Source organism: Columba livia, chromosome 7, assembly GCF_036013475.1.
Source record: "Columba livia isolate bColLiv1 breed racing homer chromosome 7, bColLiv1.pat.W.v2, whole genome shotgun sequence".
NCBI classification, from domain to species: domain Eukaryota; kingdom Metazoa; phylum Chordata; class Aves; order Columbiformes; family Columbidae; genus Columba; species Columba livia.
In genome coordinates this window covers 24,623,853-24,645,471 of record NC_088608.1, presented here as the reverse complement: position 1 = coordinate 24,645,471, position 21,619 = coordinate 24,623,853, and the positions used below count along the sequence as shown (strand labels likewise).

Here is a 21,619-nt window from a genome sequence, read left to right as displayed (position 1 = left end):
TAACACACATAACTAAAATATACTAATATCTTTAAAGAGCCTGCAGTGCGTGAAAAGGCTGTCCCAGAAGAGAAAATTCCTGTAGCTCTTCCTGAAAAGTCAGAACTTCCACCAGCCAGAGGTACATGTTATCATGAGTACATGATAAACACACCTAATCTTTTCCTCTTAAGTATTATCTTAACATCTTCCGTCTGTCATTTAGAATCTGAGGTTTTAAATGATGCTTGCTAAACAAATCACACCAAGTATGAGTATGTGCCATATTGTTGCCTCAGAACATTTCTGTTGTCTGTGTTTCAGTCTCTGTATTGTTGTACTGTAAATGTAACTATAAAATAACATGCACTAATATCTTTGAAGTGCCTGAGATGCCTGAGAGGGCTGTCCCAGAGGAGAAAGTGCCCATTGCTGTACCTAAAAAACCAGGAGCTCCCCTTGCTAAAGGTACATGCCACCATGATTATGGTCATAAGGAAGGGTTGGGTTTTTTTTTTTTATTAATCTCATTTTAAACTGATCTTTCAGTATATACTCTGATATCTAAAATGTGAGAGATATGCACCAAATATGAATTGCTGTGCAGGAGTATCAAATGTTTCCTGAACTAAAACCATCCAAACTTTTGTTGGTTGTTTGTTTGTTTTTTTGACATATTCAAAATGTTCAGGAGTTAAGATTTGATTTCTTAGGCTGTAGCAATAAATCAGGAAGAACTCCTATCTCCTATCTACCAATAAATCCCCCAAATTTATGGATTCTAACAAGAACTGTTGCTCAAATTATTTGTAGGGATGGTTTAGTACATGATATAGTGGGACTCGGCACTATGTTTACAGTTGGACTCAATGATCTTAAAGGTCTTTTCCAAACTAAACAATTTTGTGATTCTATGAGAAAGGATGAAATAAGCAGAAAATGAAGGTTTCAGCAGAGAGTAGCAGTTTCCGTACATAGAGCAAAGTAATTGCAAATATCTCTATGTACCTGTGTTGCCATGGATAGCAACATGAACCGGAAGCAGAATCTTTTCTTTAAGTTGTTAATTATAATTTGCTGTATTTTGATCATATGTCAATGTTCTCCACTCTGATTTGCAAAGTTGTTACATTGTATGAATAACACTGAAGAGCTGTAAAGCCCCTGTGAACACCTAATTCACTGCCTCCTGTAAGAGACATTTATTTTCTGACATTAATCAGGATAAGAGACTTTGATTCAAATACCAAAAAAGGTACATAAGACACCCTAAAACTATACACACCGTAGACACATGCAGTGCTGCATGATTTCATTTCCTTTACAAAGTCCCAAGCACTGGCCAGAGAAATAAACATTGCCTGTGCCACCAGATTATCTCAATCTGAAATATGACGACATTCCCCAAGTGACGCACCACCTCGCAGTGATATTTAAAGCATTGAAATAAATGAAATGAACATAACAAGAAACAGTTATAAGCGGCAGTGGAATGGAAGATTAGACTATTACAGGAAAGAATGTGTGACACAAAAAAGAGAGGAAACGTACAAAGACAGAAAAAGAAAAACAAAGTCAACTTGAAGAGTAAAAATAGTGATAATATCCAAATGACAAGTAAAAATATGACAGTGACTGCCAAAAACAGCACAGAACACACAGTCTTGCATGATACATGGCTGATACTCAAATACAGTAGGATTCCATAAATAAGTCTCTGATCAGGTGTTACAGAGAGGGTATATGTTTTCTGCATTTCCACCTTGACTCAGAAACAGAAACTAAACTCAAAATTCCCATCTCCTGAGTGACATATTTGACACCCTGCTCATTTGAAGCAAAGCATAATTTATGCCTAAATATAACCACAATGCTTTCTCAAAGAAAACTGTGTGCATGTATTACTGGTTGTCTTATTGTTTCATAGTCATCTGTGGTGCCCACAAAACTAAAATATACTAATATCTTTGAAGTGCCCAAGAAAGGTGTTCTGGAAGAGCCCACACCCGTAGCTGTGCCAAAAAAGCCAGAACCTGCACCAGTTCGAGGTACCTGTCACTCTGTGCATCAGCCTGAATGAAACTGTTTCTTACTGTCTTACATGTTACTTCTGATGTCTGCTATCCTGTCTGTTTGTGATTACCTGAAGTGTCTACATTCTGTGCTGTGTACAAATTCTATGGCATGAACTGTGGAACTGTCATATGCAGGAACAGGAGGTGGACTCGATGATCCTTGTGGGTACCTTCTAACTCAGGACATTCTATCCCGATGACAAATGCATAAAGAATACTAGGGACTGTCCCAATCTCCATTATATGTGTTCAAGATCTAAATTTCTATATATAAAAACTGAGAAGATACATGGGAAAGTGATTTCTACCTTGGATTTTTAATGTAAACTTCTGTCTTTATCATTTTTCCAAGAATCTCAAGTAATATAAATGGGCTTTTTTAAAAAAGTGTGTTTCTTTAACCACTAAGAACCCTGTCCTATTGTGTGGTTGTAACAACCAGACACAGTCATGACACAGCAATATTAAAAAAAAACAAACCAAACAAACAAACAAAAACCAAACACACGCAAAGAAAAAACAACACACCAACTCAACCAACCCAAAAAAACCCCACCAAACATAGAAACTGATTACTTCCAAGAGAATAGGGACAAGAGCTAGGTTCAATGGACTGTGAAGGAACTGAAGTGGCTATGAGAAAAGAAGTCCCAAGTTAAAAAGAGGGGCGTATCTAGATAGGAAAAAAATATTTTAAGAATTGGGCATATGTGATCTGGGCCTAGATGGCAAGTAACAGATACTCCAAACTCAGTAGCAAATGCAGTGCTTATTTAAATTTTTGGTAGATAAGGATAGTCTTCATTCTGTGGGGAAACTTCATATGAGAAACAAACATGTCTGTAGTCATACACTGACGTAATTATCTCAAACCATAAGTTCATGAGAACCCAAGAAAGCAGGTTCTGCAAATTTACAGTTGAGTTGCACATGGTTACTAAATATAAGACCATCAGATTGTCTGTATTTGTGCAGGACAATTTTTCATCACATGATAAGGAGAGCAAGGAAACCAGAAATATAGAAGCCCTGAAAGCTCACTATGTCAAAAGCCCCTACACATTTAAACTGTGAAAGAGTTGAAAAAACAGAACAGAGATGAAGGAAATAAATAGTAAGGATTATGAGATTTATGTTCCTCACCACATCACTGCCTACAATGCAGAATGCAAAACACCAGCATCTTCACGAGGAATGGCAACAGATAAGAAATGGGCTGAGGTTACTCCCGGGGAAGAGCTGGATCCCAGCGGGGCTGAGGGTGCCAGTCTCTCCTCCCAGGGAGGGAAGGCTGCTGAGGACAGCGGGGAGTATCCTAATTCACAGCTCAGCCTCGAGCTGTACTACCACAGCAGCAGTTTTCTCACAGAACCTACTTGGCATCACCACTGTGTCTGTGTCTGTGCCCGAGTTTTGTGTGCGAGTGAGTGGAACACGGCTCAATACCGTGAGATGAGTTTGGTTACTGTTGGCAGCGCATCTCTACTTTTATGTTTCACTGTTCATCTTTCTATTTAATGTGTAAAACTGACTGTTACTAATATCTTTGAAGCACCTGAGGTGCCCAGGAAGGCTACTCGTGAGGAAAGAGTACCTGTGGCCATTGCCAAAGCACCAGAGCCTCCAGCACACAGAGGTACCTGTCTTCATGGATAACTTAACAAAGCAGATCCTTAATCTTCTTCTCTTAAGCATTGTCCTGCCTTCTCTTGGCCTGTCTCTGATTCCTGTCTGAGACTCTCAATGTTGTGCATGCTGGGTAAAGAGTGCTCTTCATGTGTGAGGTTTTGAGCTGGCTGTTGGGATGTTCTGTGTTTGCTGCCCTGTGTTTTGTTCCTACTCTGCATGTCATTTCACCAATGTAAAATGAAACCCACTAATATCTTTTAAGTGCCTGAGATGCCTGAGGCAGAGGTCCCAGAAGAGGAAGAGGAGGAGGAAGCACCAGAAGAGGTGGCACCAGTTGCTGAGCCTGGAGAGCCAGAAGCTCCTCCAGCTGAAGGTATAGGGTGGTGTGTGGATTGAGCCAGCCATGCCCCCAGGTTGCCACAGCACTGAGTGCTCTTTGCCCCTCTGTGTTCCATGGGGAGGGGTGTGAGTGGCATTTGGTCGTGTTGTGTCTGTTTGTGCCTCTATATGCCTGCAGGAGCAGGGAGGTTGTCACTTTGCAAGCACTCTTTCATAAGCCCATACTTAGACTCTTTTTCAGTTGTCTTCCACCTGAAGGAGTAGTTGCCTGAAGAGGACTATCTTATAGTCCCTCAAGAGTTCACTTTCTTGCTTTGCTATTTGCATTTGGCTGTTTACTGACCTTTACATCAGTCAAGTAAAAGGAAGTAATATCTTTAAAGTGTCTGAGGTGATCATGGAGGGAGAGCCGGAAGAGGAGGTGCCAGTGGTTGTTCCTCCAAAACCTGTGGCTGTGCCCAAGAAAGCTGTGACTGTGCCAAAGAAACCAGAAGCTCCACAAGCTAAAGGTATATATTTTCGGGGAAGTTGCTTTTTATTTTAGTGTATTGATTAATATTTGTTATGCCTTCTTTTTTGTAAGATTTGTTATGTGTTCTCTACCCCAGCCTCTGCTGTGCCTATGTTTGAATATGTGACTAACCAACCTGTCACAAGACGACTGTTACCGTGTTAGAAATATCTAAACTCTTTGATTTTATCATGTGTTATCATATTTTGTATTTTTTTAAACTGTCAAATTAACAGGAACTAATATCTTTAAAGTGCTCAAGGTGTCCAAGAAAGCTGTCCCACAAGAAAAAGTGCCCGTTGCTGTACCCAAAACACCAGAACCACCAGCAGCCAAAGGTACATGTCATCACTATTAGTATCATTATTAGAAAGAAACATCATGCTCTTCTGGACTTAAGTTGAACTAATTTTTCTGGTGATGACCTATCAGAGATAGATGCATAAGAAATATGAAGTGCAATGTGGTGTGTTAAAAACATGGCAGTAAAACCAGATTCAGTTCCTTAAAGAAATATCTGCAGCTTTCTGAACTTTTTGTAAAGTTTAAGAGTTAAATTTTACTGAATGCTTAGTTTAAACAGAATAGCATGTTCTGAAGAAGAGCATGCAAATAAGTCTTCAATTTAAGGAACATAAAGTTTCCTCCCTGAATTTTCTAATAGACTGTATTGCTGGATGACAGCAGCAGTATCAGTTCTCTGCCTCTTTAAAAGTAAGTTAACACCAGTGTGTATGAGGTAGATTTGCTAGAAAAAGACTGGATATGTCTACTGGTGATCTTATTAGCACATGAAAGGGTCATTAATATAATACAAAAGAGAGGAGAGGAAGTATATATTTCTGTAAAAAAAAAAAAAAAAAAAGAGTCTAAAAGACAGGAACTCTGGAAAACTGACAATGGAGAGGAGGTGTAAAGAATGGAAATAATTAATAGCAAAAAAAGTGGTAATGATAAAGATAAAGTTCCTTTCCTAAAAAAATTACGTTACAGTGACTAAGTAGTCATGGATGATATGTGACTGATACTCAAATACAGTAGGATTCCATAAATAAGTCTCTGATCAGGTGTTACAGAGAGGACATATGTTTTCTGCATTTCCACCTTGACTCAGAAAGAGAAACTAAACTCAAAATTCCCATCTCCTGAGTGACATATTTGACAACCTGCTCATTTGAAGCAAAGCATAATTTATGCCTAAATGTAACCACAATGCTTTCTCAAAGAAAACTGTGTGCATGTATTACTGGTTGTCTTATTGTTTCATAGTCATCTGTAGTGCCCACAAAACTAAAATATACTAATATCTTTGAAGTGTTCAAGGTGCCCAAGAAAGGTGTTCTGGAAGAGCCCACACCTATAACTGTGCCAAAAAAGCCAGAACCTGCACCAGTTCGAGGTACCTGTCACTCTGCATCAGCCTGAATGAAACTGTTTCTTACTGTCTTACATGTTACTTCTGATGTCTGTTATCCTGTCTGTTTGTGATTACCTGAAACTTCTATGTTGTGTGATGTATATCAGTTAGGAATTCAGTTATCTAGGATTTTGTGTAAACAGTCCAAAAGTGATTTTATATTTACTGTTTTGTTTTCATATTCTGAATCAGCAGATACTAAAATGTTATATTTTAAAACTTGATCATATTATTTTGCTGATTACTGCCCAATTTTGTAGTCTTAAACTGACACAGTGAATGTATCCAAGACTCTTTTGGCAGTCTCAGTTAATGTACATGATAGACATGAATCTTTCAAAATGAAAAAAAAATTATTACTGAGAAATGCACATATGAGGACAGTAAGAAGAAGTGACAGTATATAAGTCTTTAAAGAAAATGCTGATAATTTAGAAATTATAAAGAAAAATAAATGGTTACAAAATCCAATGAACCATACGGGCTGTGGAAGTTGCCACAGTGATATGAGCATTCAGGCAAGACAGCTACTTAGGTGAAAAAAAAAGAAAAACATAAAAAAAGATTGGAAATAGAGTAGGATGGAAATAGTGACAAAAGAAAAATAGTGGGTTCCTCCCTCTGTCACTGCCCACACTGGTGAATGCAAAACACCAGCAGCTTCATGAGAATTGACAGCAGATAAGAAATGGGCTGACGTTACTCCCGGGGAAGAGCTGGATCCCAGCGGGGCTGAGGGTGCCAGTCTCTCCTCCCAGGGAGGGAAGGCTGCTGAGGACAGCGGGGAGTATCCTAATTCACAGCTCAGCCTCGAGCTGTACTACCACAGCAGCAGTTTTCTCACAGAACCTACTTGGCATCACCACTGTGTCTGTGTCTGTGCCCGAGTTTTGTGTGCGAGTGAGTGGAACACGGCTCAATACCGTGAGATGAGTTTGGTTACTGTTGGCAGCGCATCTCTACTTTTATGTTTCACTGTTCATCTTTCTATTTAATGTGTAAAACTGACTGTTACTAATATCTTTGAAGCACCTGAGGTGCCCAGGAAGGCTACTCGTGAGGAAAGAGTACCTGTGGCCATTGCCAAAGCACCAGAGCCTCCAGCACACAGAGGTACCTGTCTTCATGGATAACTTAACAAAGCAGATCCTTAATCTTCTTCTCTTAAGCATTGTCCTGCCTTCTCTTGGCCTGTCTCTGATTCCTGTCTGAGACTCTCAATGTTGTGCATGCTGGGTAAAGAGTGCTCTTCGTGTGTGAGGTTTTGAGCTGGCTGTTGGGATGTTCTGTGTTTGCTGCCCTGTGTTTTGTTCCTACTCTGCATGTCATTTCACCAATGTAAAATGAAACCCACTAATATCTTTTAAGTGCCTGAGATGCCTGAGGCAGAGGTCCCAGAAGAGGAAGAGGAGGAGGAAGCACCAGAAGAGGTGGCACCAGTTGCTGAGCCTGGAGAGCCAGAAGCTCCTCCAGCTGAAGGTATAGGGTGGTGTGCGGATTGAGCCAGCCATGCCCCCAGGTTGCCACAGCTCTGAGTGCTCTTTGCCCCTCTGTGTTCCATGGGGAGGGGTGTGAGTGGCATTTGGTTGTGTTGTGTCTATTTGTGCCTGACCTTTAAGTCAGTCAGTAAAAAGAACTAATATCTTTAAAGTGTCTGAGGTGACTGAGCAGGAAGAGCCAGAAGAGGAGGTGCCAGTGGATGTTCACCCAAAGCCTGTGGCTTTGCCCAAGAAACCTGTGGCTGCACCAAAGAAACCTGTGGCTGTGCCCAAGAAACCAGTGTTTGAGGCTGTGCCTAAGAAACCAGAACCTATGCCTGTTCTTAAAAAACATAAAGTTCCTTCAGCTGAAGGTACATATATCAGTGACTTAGCTTCTCTTTTTCTGTATTCTCTGAATACTTTTTTCTCTTGCTTCACTGATGTATGCGATGCTTTGGGTGTCAGAGTAATCTGTCACTTAAAATTTCATGTGTCATTTTTTGAATGCATTACTCTATTTAGTCTTTGCATTTTCCACTATTGTCTATATATGTATCTTAATGTGCACAAAAATGAAAGTCTACTAATATCTTTAAAGCACCTGATGTACCAGAGAGAACTGTTCCAGAAGAGAAAGTGCCTCTTACAACACCTAAAAAGCCAGAAATAAAAAAGCCAGAGCCTCCTCCAACCAAAGGTATACATTGCCAGGAGACATCTCCTGAGAATAAATGTTTTCTGTTCTATCTTTTCTTTGTTCATTTTCTGTGATTCTGTGATCTGTTAATTTTCTGTGATTCCTGTTCATTCTGTGATTCTGTGATTTTTGAGTCTATAAAATGTGTCAATTCTATGTAGACTACCTTGGGAAAGACCTTTTGAAGCAGAAACTGTCTTTCATGGTTTTGACCTCTGTAACTCACTGTGATTTTCTGTGTGCTAGGTGTCTTTGTCTTTTTTTTTTATATTTCATATGTATGTTTATATACACACCAATAAAAAGAATTAATATTTTTTAAAGTGCATGAGGTGCCCAAGAAGCCTTTCCCAGAGGAGAGAGTACCTGTTGCTGTTCCTAAAATACCTGAACCACTACCAAGTGAAGGTATATGCCATCATAGCTGTTACTGTAAGGACAACCCTTTGTCCTGTTCTTCTCAACATAAGCTTTAAAATGGATGTCCTTTTTTCCCCATTGTAATGCTTGTAAATTTCACACTTCATATTTTTGATGATACCAGTCTATGTTTCTTGTATCTACTATTATATTTTCATTTTTGGAAGTAAAATATCACTTCCAAAATTAAATATTTTTAAGTGACATATGCTCCTACACAGGATATTCCTAACAAAGTTTGTCTTTCTTTAAGATAATAACACGTTCCCAATAAATTTGGGTCTCTTAAACCCTAGTATTTATATTACTGTTATAATCTTGTATGAATTGAGAGCATTGAAGTTTTTTTTCTTTCCAGTTACAATGACTTATCCACAAAATTAATGTTTACTACACATAAAAATACTATCTTTTGCACAACCCCGATTCATTCTTACATAGAAAGAGAATAGTTTTTCAAAAGCATGCATTAACTGCACAGGTAGCAGATATTGAGTGATTACTTACCCTGACATGTATTTGTCTGTGTGTGTGGGAGTAGCTTTCTTTTTAGTGACGTAATTGTTCATGTGAAACAATCTTATAATTAGAAACTTACACCGGTTGTCAATATTCTTTAAAGAATACGAAATCGTAAAGGAGATTGAGCCTCAAGAAGCAGAAGAAATTCCAGTTGCAAAAGTAGAAGAAGCTTTACCAGTTGAAGGTATACCAAGTACCTACCTAGAGGCTGCCAGACACCTTACTTTCATTACTGTGTTGTTTTGTTCTTGTTGTGTCATTCTTCTCACGTGTACCTCTGTATGTTGTAGGTTTCTGTGTAATTCCTCCTCTGTCATTATGTTTTGGAAATGGGTTCTGATCTCTTAATTCTAAGTACAGCATACAGATTATTTTAAATGTTTTCAGTTTGTTTCTTGCCAACAAGAGTCTTCCTGTCATCTGGTTTCCCACCTTTGTTCTCATGTTATTGACATGCTTTTTTAAGTCAATTTGGCTATTTGTATTGTGTGTGTGCTACAAAGGAATAACCTAAGTATGTTTCATACACCCGTTTAATACACTGAGATTTGCTCACTGGCTTCATTTGAAATTACCTTCTTTACATTTGTATGTTACTCTTTGGGTAACTACTGTGGTAGTAAATTTATACTAAATCTACCTAATGTTATTTAAAGCACCGGAACCTGAAAAGAAGATCCCTGAAAAGCGAAAACCACCACCACCTACTCCACCAACAGAGGATATTAAAATGGCAAAAGAACTACTTAAAGGTATAATCACCTGAAGCAACAATTAACAGTGGGAACTCAAGCAAATAATCATTTTAAATTATACAGATGAATCTTGAAAAGCATGCTTTCAAACATATCACTTTAGGTCTCTTTTTTTTTTTTTTCTTTTCTAATTTACACTCTAATGATGTGCCTTGCTAATGCTCAGTCCATTATGATTTTTTTACCAGTGTTACGCTAAGTCAGTTAACATGGGCTCTTTTCAATAGTTGTGGAAAAAATCTGTTTATTTTAAAAAATCTTAACTGAATTAATGCATTCTTCTATCCTTAACATAATTCTTCTCTCTTTAACATGTTCTTACAAATTAAAAGAATCCCCAGCAATAATTTGCTGGTGCTGCTATATGAACATGGGGTTTAGATCAACTGTGCTTCCTACAGATCATCTGACTTCTTCTAAACAGTTAATCAGCCAGAATCTTAGCTTTGTATCTCTTGTCTTTCTATTATGTCAATGGTATTAATTGGGTCTTTTTAACTTTTTAGAAAGTTCTTTTCTTTTTTGAATCTAATTATGTGTGTAGTAAAATTAAAATAATTTTCTTTAAAGCTCCTGAAGCAAGGAAGAAAGTTGTGACTGCAAAGCCTGGTGAGCCTCCAAAATTGGAACCACCACCTGCTAAAGGTACCTAGCTAATATAACAATCTTACTTAAATCAGTCCTCTCATGAACCCAAAATTGTAGTTCTTGGTAGCTTTTCTTGGTCTTTAATTTGCTCAGAAATATCAAGAAGCTGTTTATGTTAGATTATGCTCAATAGTGGAATCCAATCTTGGATGTAAATGTTCATCTCATATTTATGTCCACTTTAATTTCCTGTCATGCAATGAATGAGATGCAAGAGACAGAATCACAGAAGAGTGAGAGAGTTTTTATGAGTTTTGTCACTTGAGTAGATGCTCACTTTGGTTCTCTGCTTAGGGAGAAATGAAAAATAACATACTGTTTAAATATATATAGAATTGTTCAAACATACTTGGTTTATTATTTGTCTGAAATGTAACTTATTTTTGTGAGAGGACTCTTTCCAGAGATGGAGATGAATAATGAATTTAGGAAGTCGGTTTACAAGTACTCCCTTGTATTTTTCATATTTACTGGAACTCAAGAGAAGCTGAGCACTGAACATCTCTTCTAAATGTTGTTCCAGGTTTAGGAATTAAACTAACTGGATACTTATGAACATCATAGACAGACAGTTCAGAGGAATAAATATGTAACATAAGACTGAAATGAAAGAGGAAAAGGAGATAAAAGTGTTACTGTGATAACTCTCCTTGAATACATAATCTTTATAGTTTTGCCAAACCATACTTCTCTTTTGTTGAGTTGTATGAAAATTTCCTCTTATGCATAAGCCTAGAAGACAGCTGTACACAAATAATATAGGAAAAATATCTCAGCAGTTTTACATTTGCTTTTAATATTCTACAGTGGACCAGCATTTGATTTGTGTGTTTGGAATGGTTAGTTGTTGGTTAGCTCTTACTGCTATTATGAACCCATAATAAAATCTGGAATAATATTTGTTCAAGTGCCTGGACTCATAAAGAAACCTCGCAAAGTAATTCCTGAAGTTACTCCTCCACCAAAAGAAGAAGTTGTTTTGAAAAGAGGTACAGTAACTTGGCTCTGTTTTTAAAAACCCAGTATATTAACATTGTTCAGTGTATTTCCCTAAGTAACGCTGGTTTATGTGTGTGGTATGGGAAATACACATAGTACTGTTTTGTGCAGAAAGCCTTTATAGTTGCAGGGATGAAGTGGAGATATTGTGAAAATCTGATCCAAAGGATCTGTTATGGAAATAGAGAAGAACACTGAAAATCTGGTTCCCTATAAATCTATTCTGTTTTCTTAAACTCTGTAAAACTTATACTAGAATTACCAGTTTTCCATTTTCTTCAGCTTCTGGACCCCTAAATATTTTCCAGTGACAGTGTGAATGTTATTGAAGTTACATATGGAGCATCTGTTTTATCTTTTATGGTTTTCTTTGAAGTACCGCACAGATCACAGAACCCTGTGGTACTATTGGGCATCATTTCCCCTTTCTTGCCTTCTCAATCATTTCATGCTCCATTACTGCTTAGAAGAAGGACACACTAATTCCAGTTCTGTTTGAAATACCACAGCAAAATGATTCATGCCCATATACCTTGCAGCCAACCTTCAGATTTCAGAGAACATAATAAAATACAGATATCCAGTTTTTCAGATGACAGTCTCATTAGATACCCAAGACTGATATCTGACAGGACAAAAATAAGTGAAATAAGTAAAAGGAAAACCAGACATTATATACATCTGAGTTCTTCAGATACAACACTTGAAGACTCAGTCTTGTTCTCTCACTGAAGTTGATAAGAGTTTAATCCATAGTCCTGTATTTTGTCCCTGAAAATCATCTATAACTGCAGTTATTAAAGCAGATTTGTGTATAGAAAGTCATTTCAATACAATAAATATAAGAAATTTTTTTCTATCATAGACAGGTAATGTTGACATTGTTCCTCACAGATGGTCTGCTCTTAATAAAAGCATCTTTTTGTTCTGATGACTTTGAATGTTAAAAGACTTTCAGAATAGTATCTTGGATAGTAACACAAAATCTTCCATTTATATTGAGCTATATCTTTTACATTCCTCTTTTCTCATGATCGTTGATAATTTTTATTCTTTTGCCTTGTTCACCATCTTATTCTTTTGTTTACCTGTGCTTTAAAAACTGAAATTCCTTTTATTTTAAAGTTCTTAAAAAGAAACCAGAAGAGGAGGAACCTAAACCAGAAAAAGAACCTAAACCAGAAGTTAAACCAGTACCTACACCAGTAGAAAAAATTAAGAAACCTGAAGGTACTAGATTACATTCAAATCTCTCTAGTAAAATAAAATTAGAATAAAGTTTAAGAGATCAAACTTTTCAGTAGTATTCTCTGAAATTAAGGAATGAAAGTGAGATTTTAGAAGATGGCTTGCATTAACTTAATTGTGTAAATTAAAGCTTTGCTGAAAGCACAACCAAATTTGACATCCACATTTGGGTCTTTTGGGGTGATTGCTTCTCAGTCTTCACTGTGTATAGAAGAGGACTTTACAAATATTTTATAATACTGATAAACATATAACTATAGTGAAACAGTTAATCCAATCATACTTTTAGTTAACATTTTGCAAATATTTGTCCTTTTGTCCACCGAGTGTTTCTAATTTATTAAAATCTCACTCTTAAAAATACCTGTTTCTAAGCCTTATGAATATCTGAAACTGTTTATGTCTAAAAAGAATGAAAATTCTTAGGCATAGGGGAAATAATTGCATTTGGGGTCTCAAAGTGTTTCAATATATCTTACAAAATAAAAATAATATTTTAAAGTCCCAGAAGTTCCTAAGAAGAAAACTGAGATACCTGTCATAAAAAAAGAGGAGAAACATGTGCCTGAGCCACCTAAAGGTACAGACCTGTGCTGTTGGTTTTCCTTACTGCAGCAACTAAATTATATTCATTGCTGAGTATGATGCTGTATTAACCTAATGCATTACTATCATCCAGTCTGTCCATGAGTATCATGTCATGATTAACCCCTTGTCATTCTTCTGGGTTTCTTATTGTCTTTACTTCTTTGGTGCTTGAAAAAAATCATCTTTTTTCCATTGCATCTTGCTTTACAAGAGTTCAACTCAAGTTATTTTTTTGCTTTCTGACTAAATAAAATACAAAATAAATTCTGTCTTTGATTAACTCTCTCTGTCTCGTGGCTTCTAACTTTAATGTTCAATGGGGTTACAAAACATGTAAATTAACCTATTTGTAATTGTTGTGTTTGAAATCCCAGAACCTAAGCAAGCAGCTCCCTCACTTGCTGGGCCTGAACCTAAACCTGTAGTAGGTAAGAATTCTTTAGTTATGAATACTGGTGAAGCCTTTGTTATGTGCCTAGTATTTTCCATTCAGAGATTTCTGGCTAAAAGGGCATTCAACAAATATCATTAGTATTAGTAAGACTGGAACTTTCATACAATCTACAGAAAATTTTAAAGAACATTGTACTTAAATCAAAATTATTTATTAAAACAAATATAGAAGAACTGTTTTTTCTTTTTTTTCTACAGCTCTAAAGTCTCCAAAACAAGCAGCAGAACCAGCACCAGCTGTTACTGCTCCAGTGACAGCCCCAGTGGTTGGAAAGAAAGCAGGTATTTATGTTTATTCTATGCTATTTACCATGTTTTTCTCTCTGAAATACCTAAATAACTTTAGGATAAAGAGAATTAATTGCTGTACAATCACATAATTCATTCATTACAGGAAGATTTGAGATCCCATTCAAGGATGTCGTTATTCTAGGTACTGTCAGCTAACGTAAAAGACAAGTCTCTCGGATATACCATAGAGATAAATCTGTGCTCTTGTTTCTGGATTGTTATATGTGTCCCTTTATTTATTGTCCTACTGTGAAATTTGTGTGTTCTGTTGATTCCTTGATGTTGGTTATGTCCTGATGTATGTCTTGTGACCTGCATCTTGTATTTTCTGTACAGCAAAAGAAAGGTGACAGGTTTCTAAACATTTCTTGTGTTGCTTGGTTTTCTGCTTGTAATTTGTTATTGAATTCCTGATGCAAAGTGACAATGGTGTTGAAGAATTAGAGTATTCCTACCCTCATTTGCTAAGCTTAGGACTGCAGATCATACCCTGCTGTGAAAAAAGAAATGTTCAGAGTTTGATTTCTCTGAAGCACTCTGAGTCCAAGGTTCTTCAATCGAGTTAATGTACATGCTGCTCGCCCATCGTTCAAAGGGCCTCATTGTTACAGTAGAGCTCAGATCTTGGGCACTTGAGAAGTCTGGCCATGAATTTGGTGACGTAACCAGGCCTGCAGTTGTATCAATAACCCATTATATACAGTTTGCCAGATATGCCCTTAGAAAGCTATCATTTTCTGCTACTTATAACCTAGATTGGAATAAAGTTGGCAGAATAGTGGTACAGTGCTCTGTACCTTAACAGTGGTTTACTTAGGTATTCTGTACTGTTTGTATGTGTCATTCATGTCTTTCTTTTGTTTTGTGATTGTGTTATAAGTTTTCTGTTATGTGGAGGAAAAGTGTTCTATGTTCATTTTATTTCAGGTATAGCTGGAAATTTTATCTTAAAATTTATTGTTCCTCATGCTTATTCTTATGGATTTTAACTCTCTAAATTACCTATGAAACCTTTGTAGCTGCAGAAAAGCCTGATGCACCATCTGTACTAAAGCATAGACATAAAATACCTCCAGTGGAAGAAGAAAAGGCCGAGTCAATTGTGCTAAAGAAGATTTTGGTTGAGAAACACTTGCAAGTGAAAGAGAAAGTAAGTCCAAAGGAGGCAGTTCTGGACATTCAGGAAGTAGAGCCACTTGAGTATAAAATATCACTGGAAACAGTTGATGGAATACTGAAGCCAGAAGGAGATGAGGAGGAGAAAGTGGCTTTTAAATATTTTATCCTGGCTCCTGAAGAAGAGGAGCCAGAAATGACACCTATAGTTTTAAGCAAGACTACCCTTACAGGTGAGAAAATGGAAGTTGCAGCAGATTACATTACTTATGCAAAGGATGAACCACTACTACCTGATGAGGAATTGACATTGATTTCTATGGCATCTGAACATGTGGAAAGAGATTCTGGTGAAGAAAAGGGGGATGAAATTAAATTGGTTGTTCATAGGGAAGATGCTGTAGAGAAAGTCTCTGACAAGCTTGGTGTTCGTCATGAAGGAAAGATTCCTGTGAGTGAAAAAGAAGAGGAAATCAAGTCAACTTATGTACCTAAACATATACCCAGAGAGCCATGTGAGCCCAGGGACCAGAAAAGACTTCTAGGAAAAGACAGAAAATCAAAGATCAGTTTGAAGCCTGAAGAATTTTCCATTAAGGATAAGACTTCATTTGTAAAGGATACCACAGAGGCAGGAATAGCTGAAACTCCTCTGCTTAGAAGTGAAGAGAGAGGAGGTTTTACTCTAGAGAAATCTGAAGTTCCTCTTGGAGAATCCACAAAGGAGCATGGCATACAAAATAAAACTCAATGGATGAAGAAAGCTGGTACCACAGTAGCTGAAATTCCTATAGATAAGATTCTTAATAAAGAAGCAAAGAAAATGGAAATTATTCAAGATTATGAGGAAGATGAGAATCTGGACTTTACATCAGCAGAACTGCATTCCTTAGACCTGTCTGAGGAGACTAAACCAGTGTTGAGAAAAGATGTTGACCTAGAACACCCCACTGAAGATGAGAAGGTTCCTAGAGAAAAAGCTTACACAATCTTTAAACCATCTGTTCTTAAGCCAGAAATAGTGGAAAGGAAAGCAAGAGAAAAATATTCTGCAGAGGAAGGAGAAGTTCATTATGAGGAGGGTTCAGGACAACTGTTGACTGCGAAAGCACTCCTAAGTGATAAAAAAACAGGGAAAAAGATTATACCAGAGAAAGAAGAGAAAACTACCTTCAGCACCCACTTAAAAAAAGGCAAAATTAGACAGTCAGATGCCCCTGAAAAGCTGCCTGTGGAAAAAGAAGAATTTGATACGGTGATTACAGGAGAAGGAATGGAAGGTGAAGATGCCATAGGAGAACATGCAAAGGGAATCAAAGATAAAATAGTTGACAGCTCTGAGTCAGCAGAGGAAGTTACTATTCAGCCACCACAGAGTCAAGATAAAAAGCAATTCCAAGAAGTTCATACCATTCAGGATGAATGTAAAGAAACTCCATCTCTCAAAAGCAGCAAAGATAAAACTGAAGAAAAGAAATCTTCTTTTACTGTAGAAGAACTGATGCTTTTGGGAAAAGAACTTCCAGTGACAGAAGGTATATCAGATGAAAAAACATCACCTAAACCTGACACTGGAAAAAGCACATCTGTTACTATGAAAAAAGAGAAGGGAAAGCTTTCAGACAAAATACCATCAAGCAAAGGAATCCCTGCAAATGGAGAAGTTACTTACTCCTCAAGCATAGGTAAGATAATAACTGCTAAGAAAGATGAAGGAGAGAAAGAATGCCAGAAATCAGAACCTGCTCACATGACAGAGCAGGACAGTAGACCTTTGAGTGAGAACAGGAATTTGGATGCACCTGGAGAATCGCATGAAGTTCGGGATGTTCCTGCGAAGTCTCGTGCAAAGCGAGGTGAGGAAGACCTCCACCAAATTCTTCCATGAAGTGCTTGTACTGTTTGCTTCAGGGGAATACCATTTTCAATTGTGATGTTTGTTTTCATTCTTTAACACCATTCACGTTTCCATCTAGTCTGTCAACTGGCTGTATTGGCATTCAGCCACTCTTCACATGTTTGTCTTACCTGTCTGTACATACATCTGTGTCATCAATGTTTATTGTCTTAGTCTTACACTTTTATTACAACTGCATAAATCATGTTGTGTGCCATTATCTTCTCAGAAGAATTCACACATTTTTTCTAGTATTCGTTTTTCCATCCACTGCAATAAAATATGTCCTGCATTTCATTCATATCCTTCTCCCATTGAAAGTATCTTTTATATTTCCTTTCACAAAATGATGATGAGAAGCAGCATAGCATGGGAAATACTTTCAGGAGTCTGAGATGTTGATCACAAGTTGGGCAACTAACAGAACATCCCTCATTTGTGAGAGTATCACTTTATCCTGAAACATGTATTTAATTTATACAACTTATATTTTTGTTGTCTTCATTAGTAAAAGTGTGTGCTTTTTCTAAAAAAAACTATTTAATTTGTAAGAGGTACTTAAGCTATTTTGGTTGTCAGGTGGGTATTGGTCAAGGGCCTAATTGTGAGTAAAGTGTCAGGGAATGGCAGAATTTTACAAAGCAACAGGCAGGACAATAAACTGAGGAACTAGGAGCTCCTAAGCTACCTTTCAGTCCCTAGCACTGAATATGTGTCTTTCCCATGCTTCAAGATATTGAATTTACCATTGAGACACAGACAGTATAAGTTGTATAAATATATACATATGTTTTTTATCTTCCTCCCCTTGTATGTGTATATAGCTAAAGGAAGAGAAAATCTGATTTGTAAAAGAAATGTTTGTCTTAATTTTGGTATGTATGTTTATTTAACTATATTCCTAATAATATTGCTGTTCTACTTCAGAGGCCAAGCCACCAAAAGAAGAGACTCCGAAAGGTATCAGTCCAGTCAAAGGTAGGATACTACAAGTCAATACCTACAAGCAAAAGCAATAAATCGGGATTAGTTTATTCATTTCTGAATCTGAATTGCAGCCAAGAAGACACCTTCACCAGCAGATGCAGAAAGAAGGAAGCTCAGGCCAGGCAGTGGTGGTGAAAAACCTCCTGAAGAACCTCCATTCACCTACCAACTCAAGGCTGTACCACTGAAGTTTGTCAAGGAGATGCAAGATATAGTGCTAACAGAAGCTGAATCTGTTGGGTCTTCTGCAATCTTTGAAGTCCTTATTTCACCATCCACTGCGATTACCAGTTGGATGAAAGACGGAAGTAACATCCGAGAGAGCCCAAAACACAAGTTTATTGCTGATGGCAAAGACAGGAAGCTGCATATTATTGATGTCCAGCTGTCAGATGCTGGTGAATATACTTGTGTATTACGACTGGGAAACAAAGAGAAGACCTCTACAGCCAAACTCATTGTTGAAGGTATTCCCTGTTTGAAGTTTATCAATAATTTAAAGGCTAGCTACTCCTCAAGCTAGAAATACTGGTACTTTGTGAATTTACAGTGATTGAGAGATGGACCCTTTTGCTTCCATCAATCACTACACATTGATTTAATATGTAAGACATTGCTGCATCACACCTTCTGAATATAAATGAGACAAATAAAAATGTTGTATTTCCCACAGAACTCCCAGTGCGGTTTGTGAAAACTCTTGATGAAGAAGTCACTGTGATTAAAGGCCAGCCATTGTACTTGACGTGTGAGCTTAACAAAGAAAGAAACGTGGTCTGGAGGAAGGATGGGAAGATCATCAAAGACAAGCCTGGGAAATTTGCTTTGGGTGTTATTGGCTTGTCACATACCCTCACGATCACTGATTCAGATGATGCTGATGCTGGCACTTACACTGTTACTGTGGAAGATTCTGAGCTGTCATGCTCATCTTGTGTTAAGGTAGTAGGTAAGCAATCAAGATTGTGTTCTCCTTTCTCTCTAGGATACTTGGGCTGGTTTAAAATTAGGAAAGCTTTTTCTCATTGTATTACAACATAAATGGACAGATAATATTTTTACAGCTATTAAAATCTTGTTTCAATACAAAATCTGTTAGTTTTATTTCTTCTATTTATGACCCATCTATTTGTAGTAAAAGTCTGCTAAGCTGTATTTTTATGTAACTTTTTGTCATATGCAGAAGTGATAAGAGACTGGTTAGTAAAACCTATAAGAGACCAGCATGTGAAACCAAAAGGAACAGCTACTTTCACCTGTGACATTGTTAAGGATACACCAAACATTAAATGGTTTAAAGGAGATGAGGAAATCCCTGCTGAACCAACTGACAAGACAGAAATTTTGAAAGAAGGAAATAAAATTTTCCTGAAAATCAAGAATGCTGGCCCTGCTGATATTGGGGAATATTCAGTGGAAGTTGAAGGTCGCAGATACCCAGCTAAACTGACCCTTGGCGGTAAGGAAGCTTTTGTTTGTATTATATTTAATCAGCTTACAGGCCAATGTTCAAAAACCTCTAAACAAACAAACAAAAAAAGGTAACCTCTATCAAAACTTGAGCTAATTATATGTGTGTTCATTTGTGCATTCTAGAACGTGAAGTTGAACTTCTGAAGCCGTTAGAGGATGTTACAGTTTACGAGAAAGAAACAGCAAACTTTGATACAGAAATATCTGAGGAGGATATTCCTGGTGAATGGAAGCTGAAAGGAGAAATCCTGAGACCCTCACCTGTAAGCATCATTGAATTATACAACACAATTTATTTAAATAATGTGAACAGGTTCCCTTGAGCCTTTATTGTAAGATCTTTGCAGGTCTGTCATTGCTTCTCAGTCCAGAATGTAGAAAGGCTAAGCATTATGGTGATTAAAAAACACAAGCTTTCTAAGGAAGAATTACATGCTATAAAAGCTAAGTTTTGAAGGGCTTAATTTTCTCAAAGGGTAACAATATATTATTCAGACAATAATAAAAATATCATGTATATGTTGCTAGGAGTGATGCTGACATTTAAAATAAGTGTGAAACACTGAAGAGATGTATTCCACTTTTTTATTATTGAGTAAAAGTGTTAACTTCCCATGAACAGCAATTCCAATCTTTTTAGCTGACTTTGTTTATAGAATCCCTTTATTAAACATACCTAGGCATTGTATTTACCATAGTCTGTCATCTCTCCAGACATGTGAAATCAAATCTGAAGGAGGAAAACGCTTCCTAACCTTGCACAAAGTCAAGTTAGATCAAGCTGGTGAAGTCCTGTACCAGGCACTTAATGCAGTTACCACAGCTATCCTGACAGTGAAAGGTACGATGCACCATTGAGCATGGTATCAACTTAAGCAGAGTTCACATGGAGCATGTTACAAATGATGTGTTCTGTTTTGCTTCCAGAAATTGAACTGGATTTTGCTGTGCCCTTGAAAGATGTTACTGTCCCTGAGAGGCGCCAAGCACGGTTTGAATGTGTCCTTACCAGAGAAGCCAATGTTATATGGTCTAAGGGCACTGATATACTCAAGATCGGAGATAAATTTGACATCATTGCAGATGGAAAGAAGCATATTCTTGTAATCAATGATTCTCAGTTTGATGATGAGGGAGAATACACTGCTGAAGTTGAGGGCAAGAAGAGCACAGCAAGACTGTTTGTGGAAGGCAAGTATCTCATTATGAACAAAACAATATAAATGGTTAAAGAATGTATCTTTTAGAACCACATTAGCCTTTTTCTGACAGTAATTATGTGTCTAATTTACAGGTGTGAGGCTGAAGTTCATCTCACCTCTACAGGATCAAACAGTGAAAGAAGGGGAAACAGCTCACTTTCAGTTTGAGCTTTCTCATGAGGACATGCCAGTGAAATGGTACCAAAATGACAAGAGACTACACACAAGCAGAACAGTTCTTATTACTTCAGAAGGCAAAGTTCATAAACTAGAAATGAGAGAAGTAACGCTTGATGATATCTCTGAAATAAAGGCTGTAGTCAAGGACATGAACACACAAGCAAACCTCAAAGTCTTAGGTAATTACATAAATAATTAAAAATATGCCATATAATATGTATAAACACTTTATAATGTCATACATAGAAAGTGACAAAATATTGATGTTTTTGTAAATCTATGTTATCAATTTACCATTTCATATCCACTGTGCCTTTTGTAGAGGCCGATCCATATTTCACTGTGAAATTACAAGACTACAGTGCTCTGGAGAAAGATGATGTTACTCTGGAATGTGAACTCAGCAAAGATGTGCCAGTAAAATGGTACAAAGATGGTGTAGAACTAGTTGCTTCAAACAGAATTTCCATAAAAACGGATGGCTTGCGTCGTATCCTGAAGATCAAGAAGGCTGCAGAGAGTGATAAGGGTGTTTATGAGTGTGACTGTGGAACCGACAAGACAAGTGCTAATGTTGGCGTTGAGCGTAAGTTACCATGCCTCGGCTAAGGGAAAGTGCTGAAACCTTTGTAAAAAGGTGTAGGGAGACAGACACTTTCTACAGTACAACACCAAAAATTATACCTTTAGAAAACATGCTGTTATGACGAAT

General features: G+C 37.3%; 1 protein-coding gene across 1 annotated transcript in view; it reads left to right on the top strand.

Annotated features, from left to right (window-relative positions):
* The window catches only part of TTN (titin), a 242,931-nt gene that overhangs the window by 123,039 nt on the left and 98,273 nt on the right, over nt 1-21,619 (top strand). The window contains exons 161-191 of the mRNA XM_065069777.1: nt 38-121; nt 364-447; nt 1,953-2,027; nt 3,607-3,690; nt 3,946-4,056; nt 4,406-4,531; nt 4,788-4,871; nt 5,849-5,932; nt 6,980-7,063; nt 7,319-7,429; nt 7,602-7,802; nt 8,030-8,128; nt 8,453-8,536; nt 9,171-9,254; nt 9,727-9,822; nt 10,396-10,470; nt 11,382-11,462; nt 12,598-12,702; nt 13,223-13,300; nt 13,683-13,736; nt 13,960-14,043; nt 15,072-17,024; nt 17,993-18,043; nt 18,124-18,519; nt 18,726-19,001; nt 19,236-19,511; nt 19,649-19,788; nt 20,240-20,366; nt 20,453-20,716; nt 20,820-21,086; nt 21,230-21,493. Coding sequence (XP_064925849.1) covers nt 38-121; nt 364-447; nt 1,953-2,027; nt 3,607-3,690; nt 3,946-4,056; nt 4,406-4,531; nt 4,788-4,871; nt 5,849-5,932; nt 6,980-7,063; nt 7,319-7,429; nt 7,602-7,802; nt 8,030-8,128; nt 8,453-8,536; nt 9,171-9,254; nt 9,727-9,822; nt 10,396-10,470; nt 11,382-11,462; nt 12,598-12,702; nt 13,223-13,300; nt 13,683-13,736; nt 13,960-14,043; nt 15,072-17,024; nt 17,993-18,043; nt 18,124-18,519; nt 18,726-19,001; nt 19,236-19,511; nt 19,649-19,788; nt 20,240-20,366; nt 20,453-20,716; nt 20,820-21,086; nt 21,230-21,493 — 5,982 coding nt within the window. The remainder of the gene's footprint in view (nt 1-37; nt 122-363; nt 448-1,952; nt 2,028-3,606; nt 3,691-3,945; nt 4,057-4,405; nt 4,532-4,787; nt 4,872-5,848; nt 5,933-6,979; nt 7,064-7,318; nt 7,430-7,601; nt 7,803-8,029; nt 8,129-8,452; nt 8,537-9,170; nt 9,255-9,726; nt 9,823-10,395; nt 10,471-11,381; nt 11,463-12,597; nt 12,703-13,222; nt 13,301-13,682; nt 13,737-13,959; nt 14,044-15,071; nt 17,025-17,992; nt 18,044-18,123; nt 18,520-18,725; nt 19,002-19,235; nt 19,512-19,648; nt 19,789-20,239; nt 20,367-20,452; nt 20,717-20,819; nt 21,087-21,229; nt 21,494-21,619) is intronic.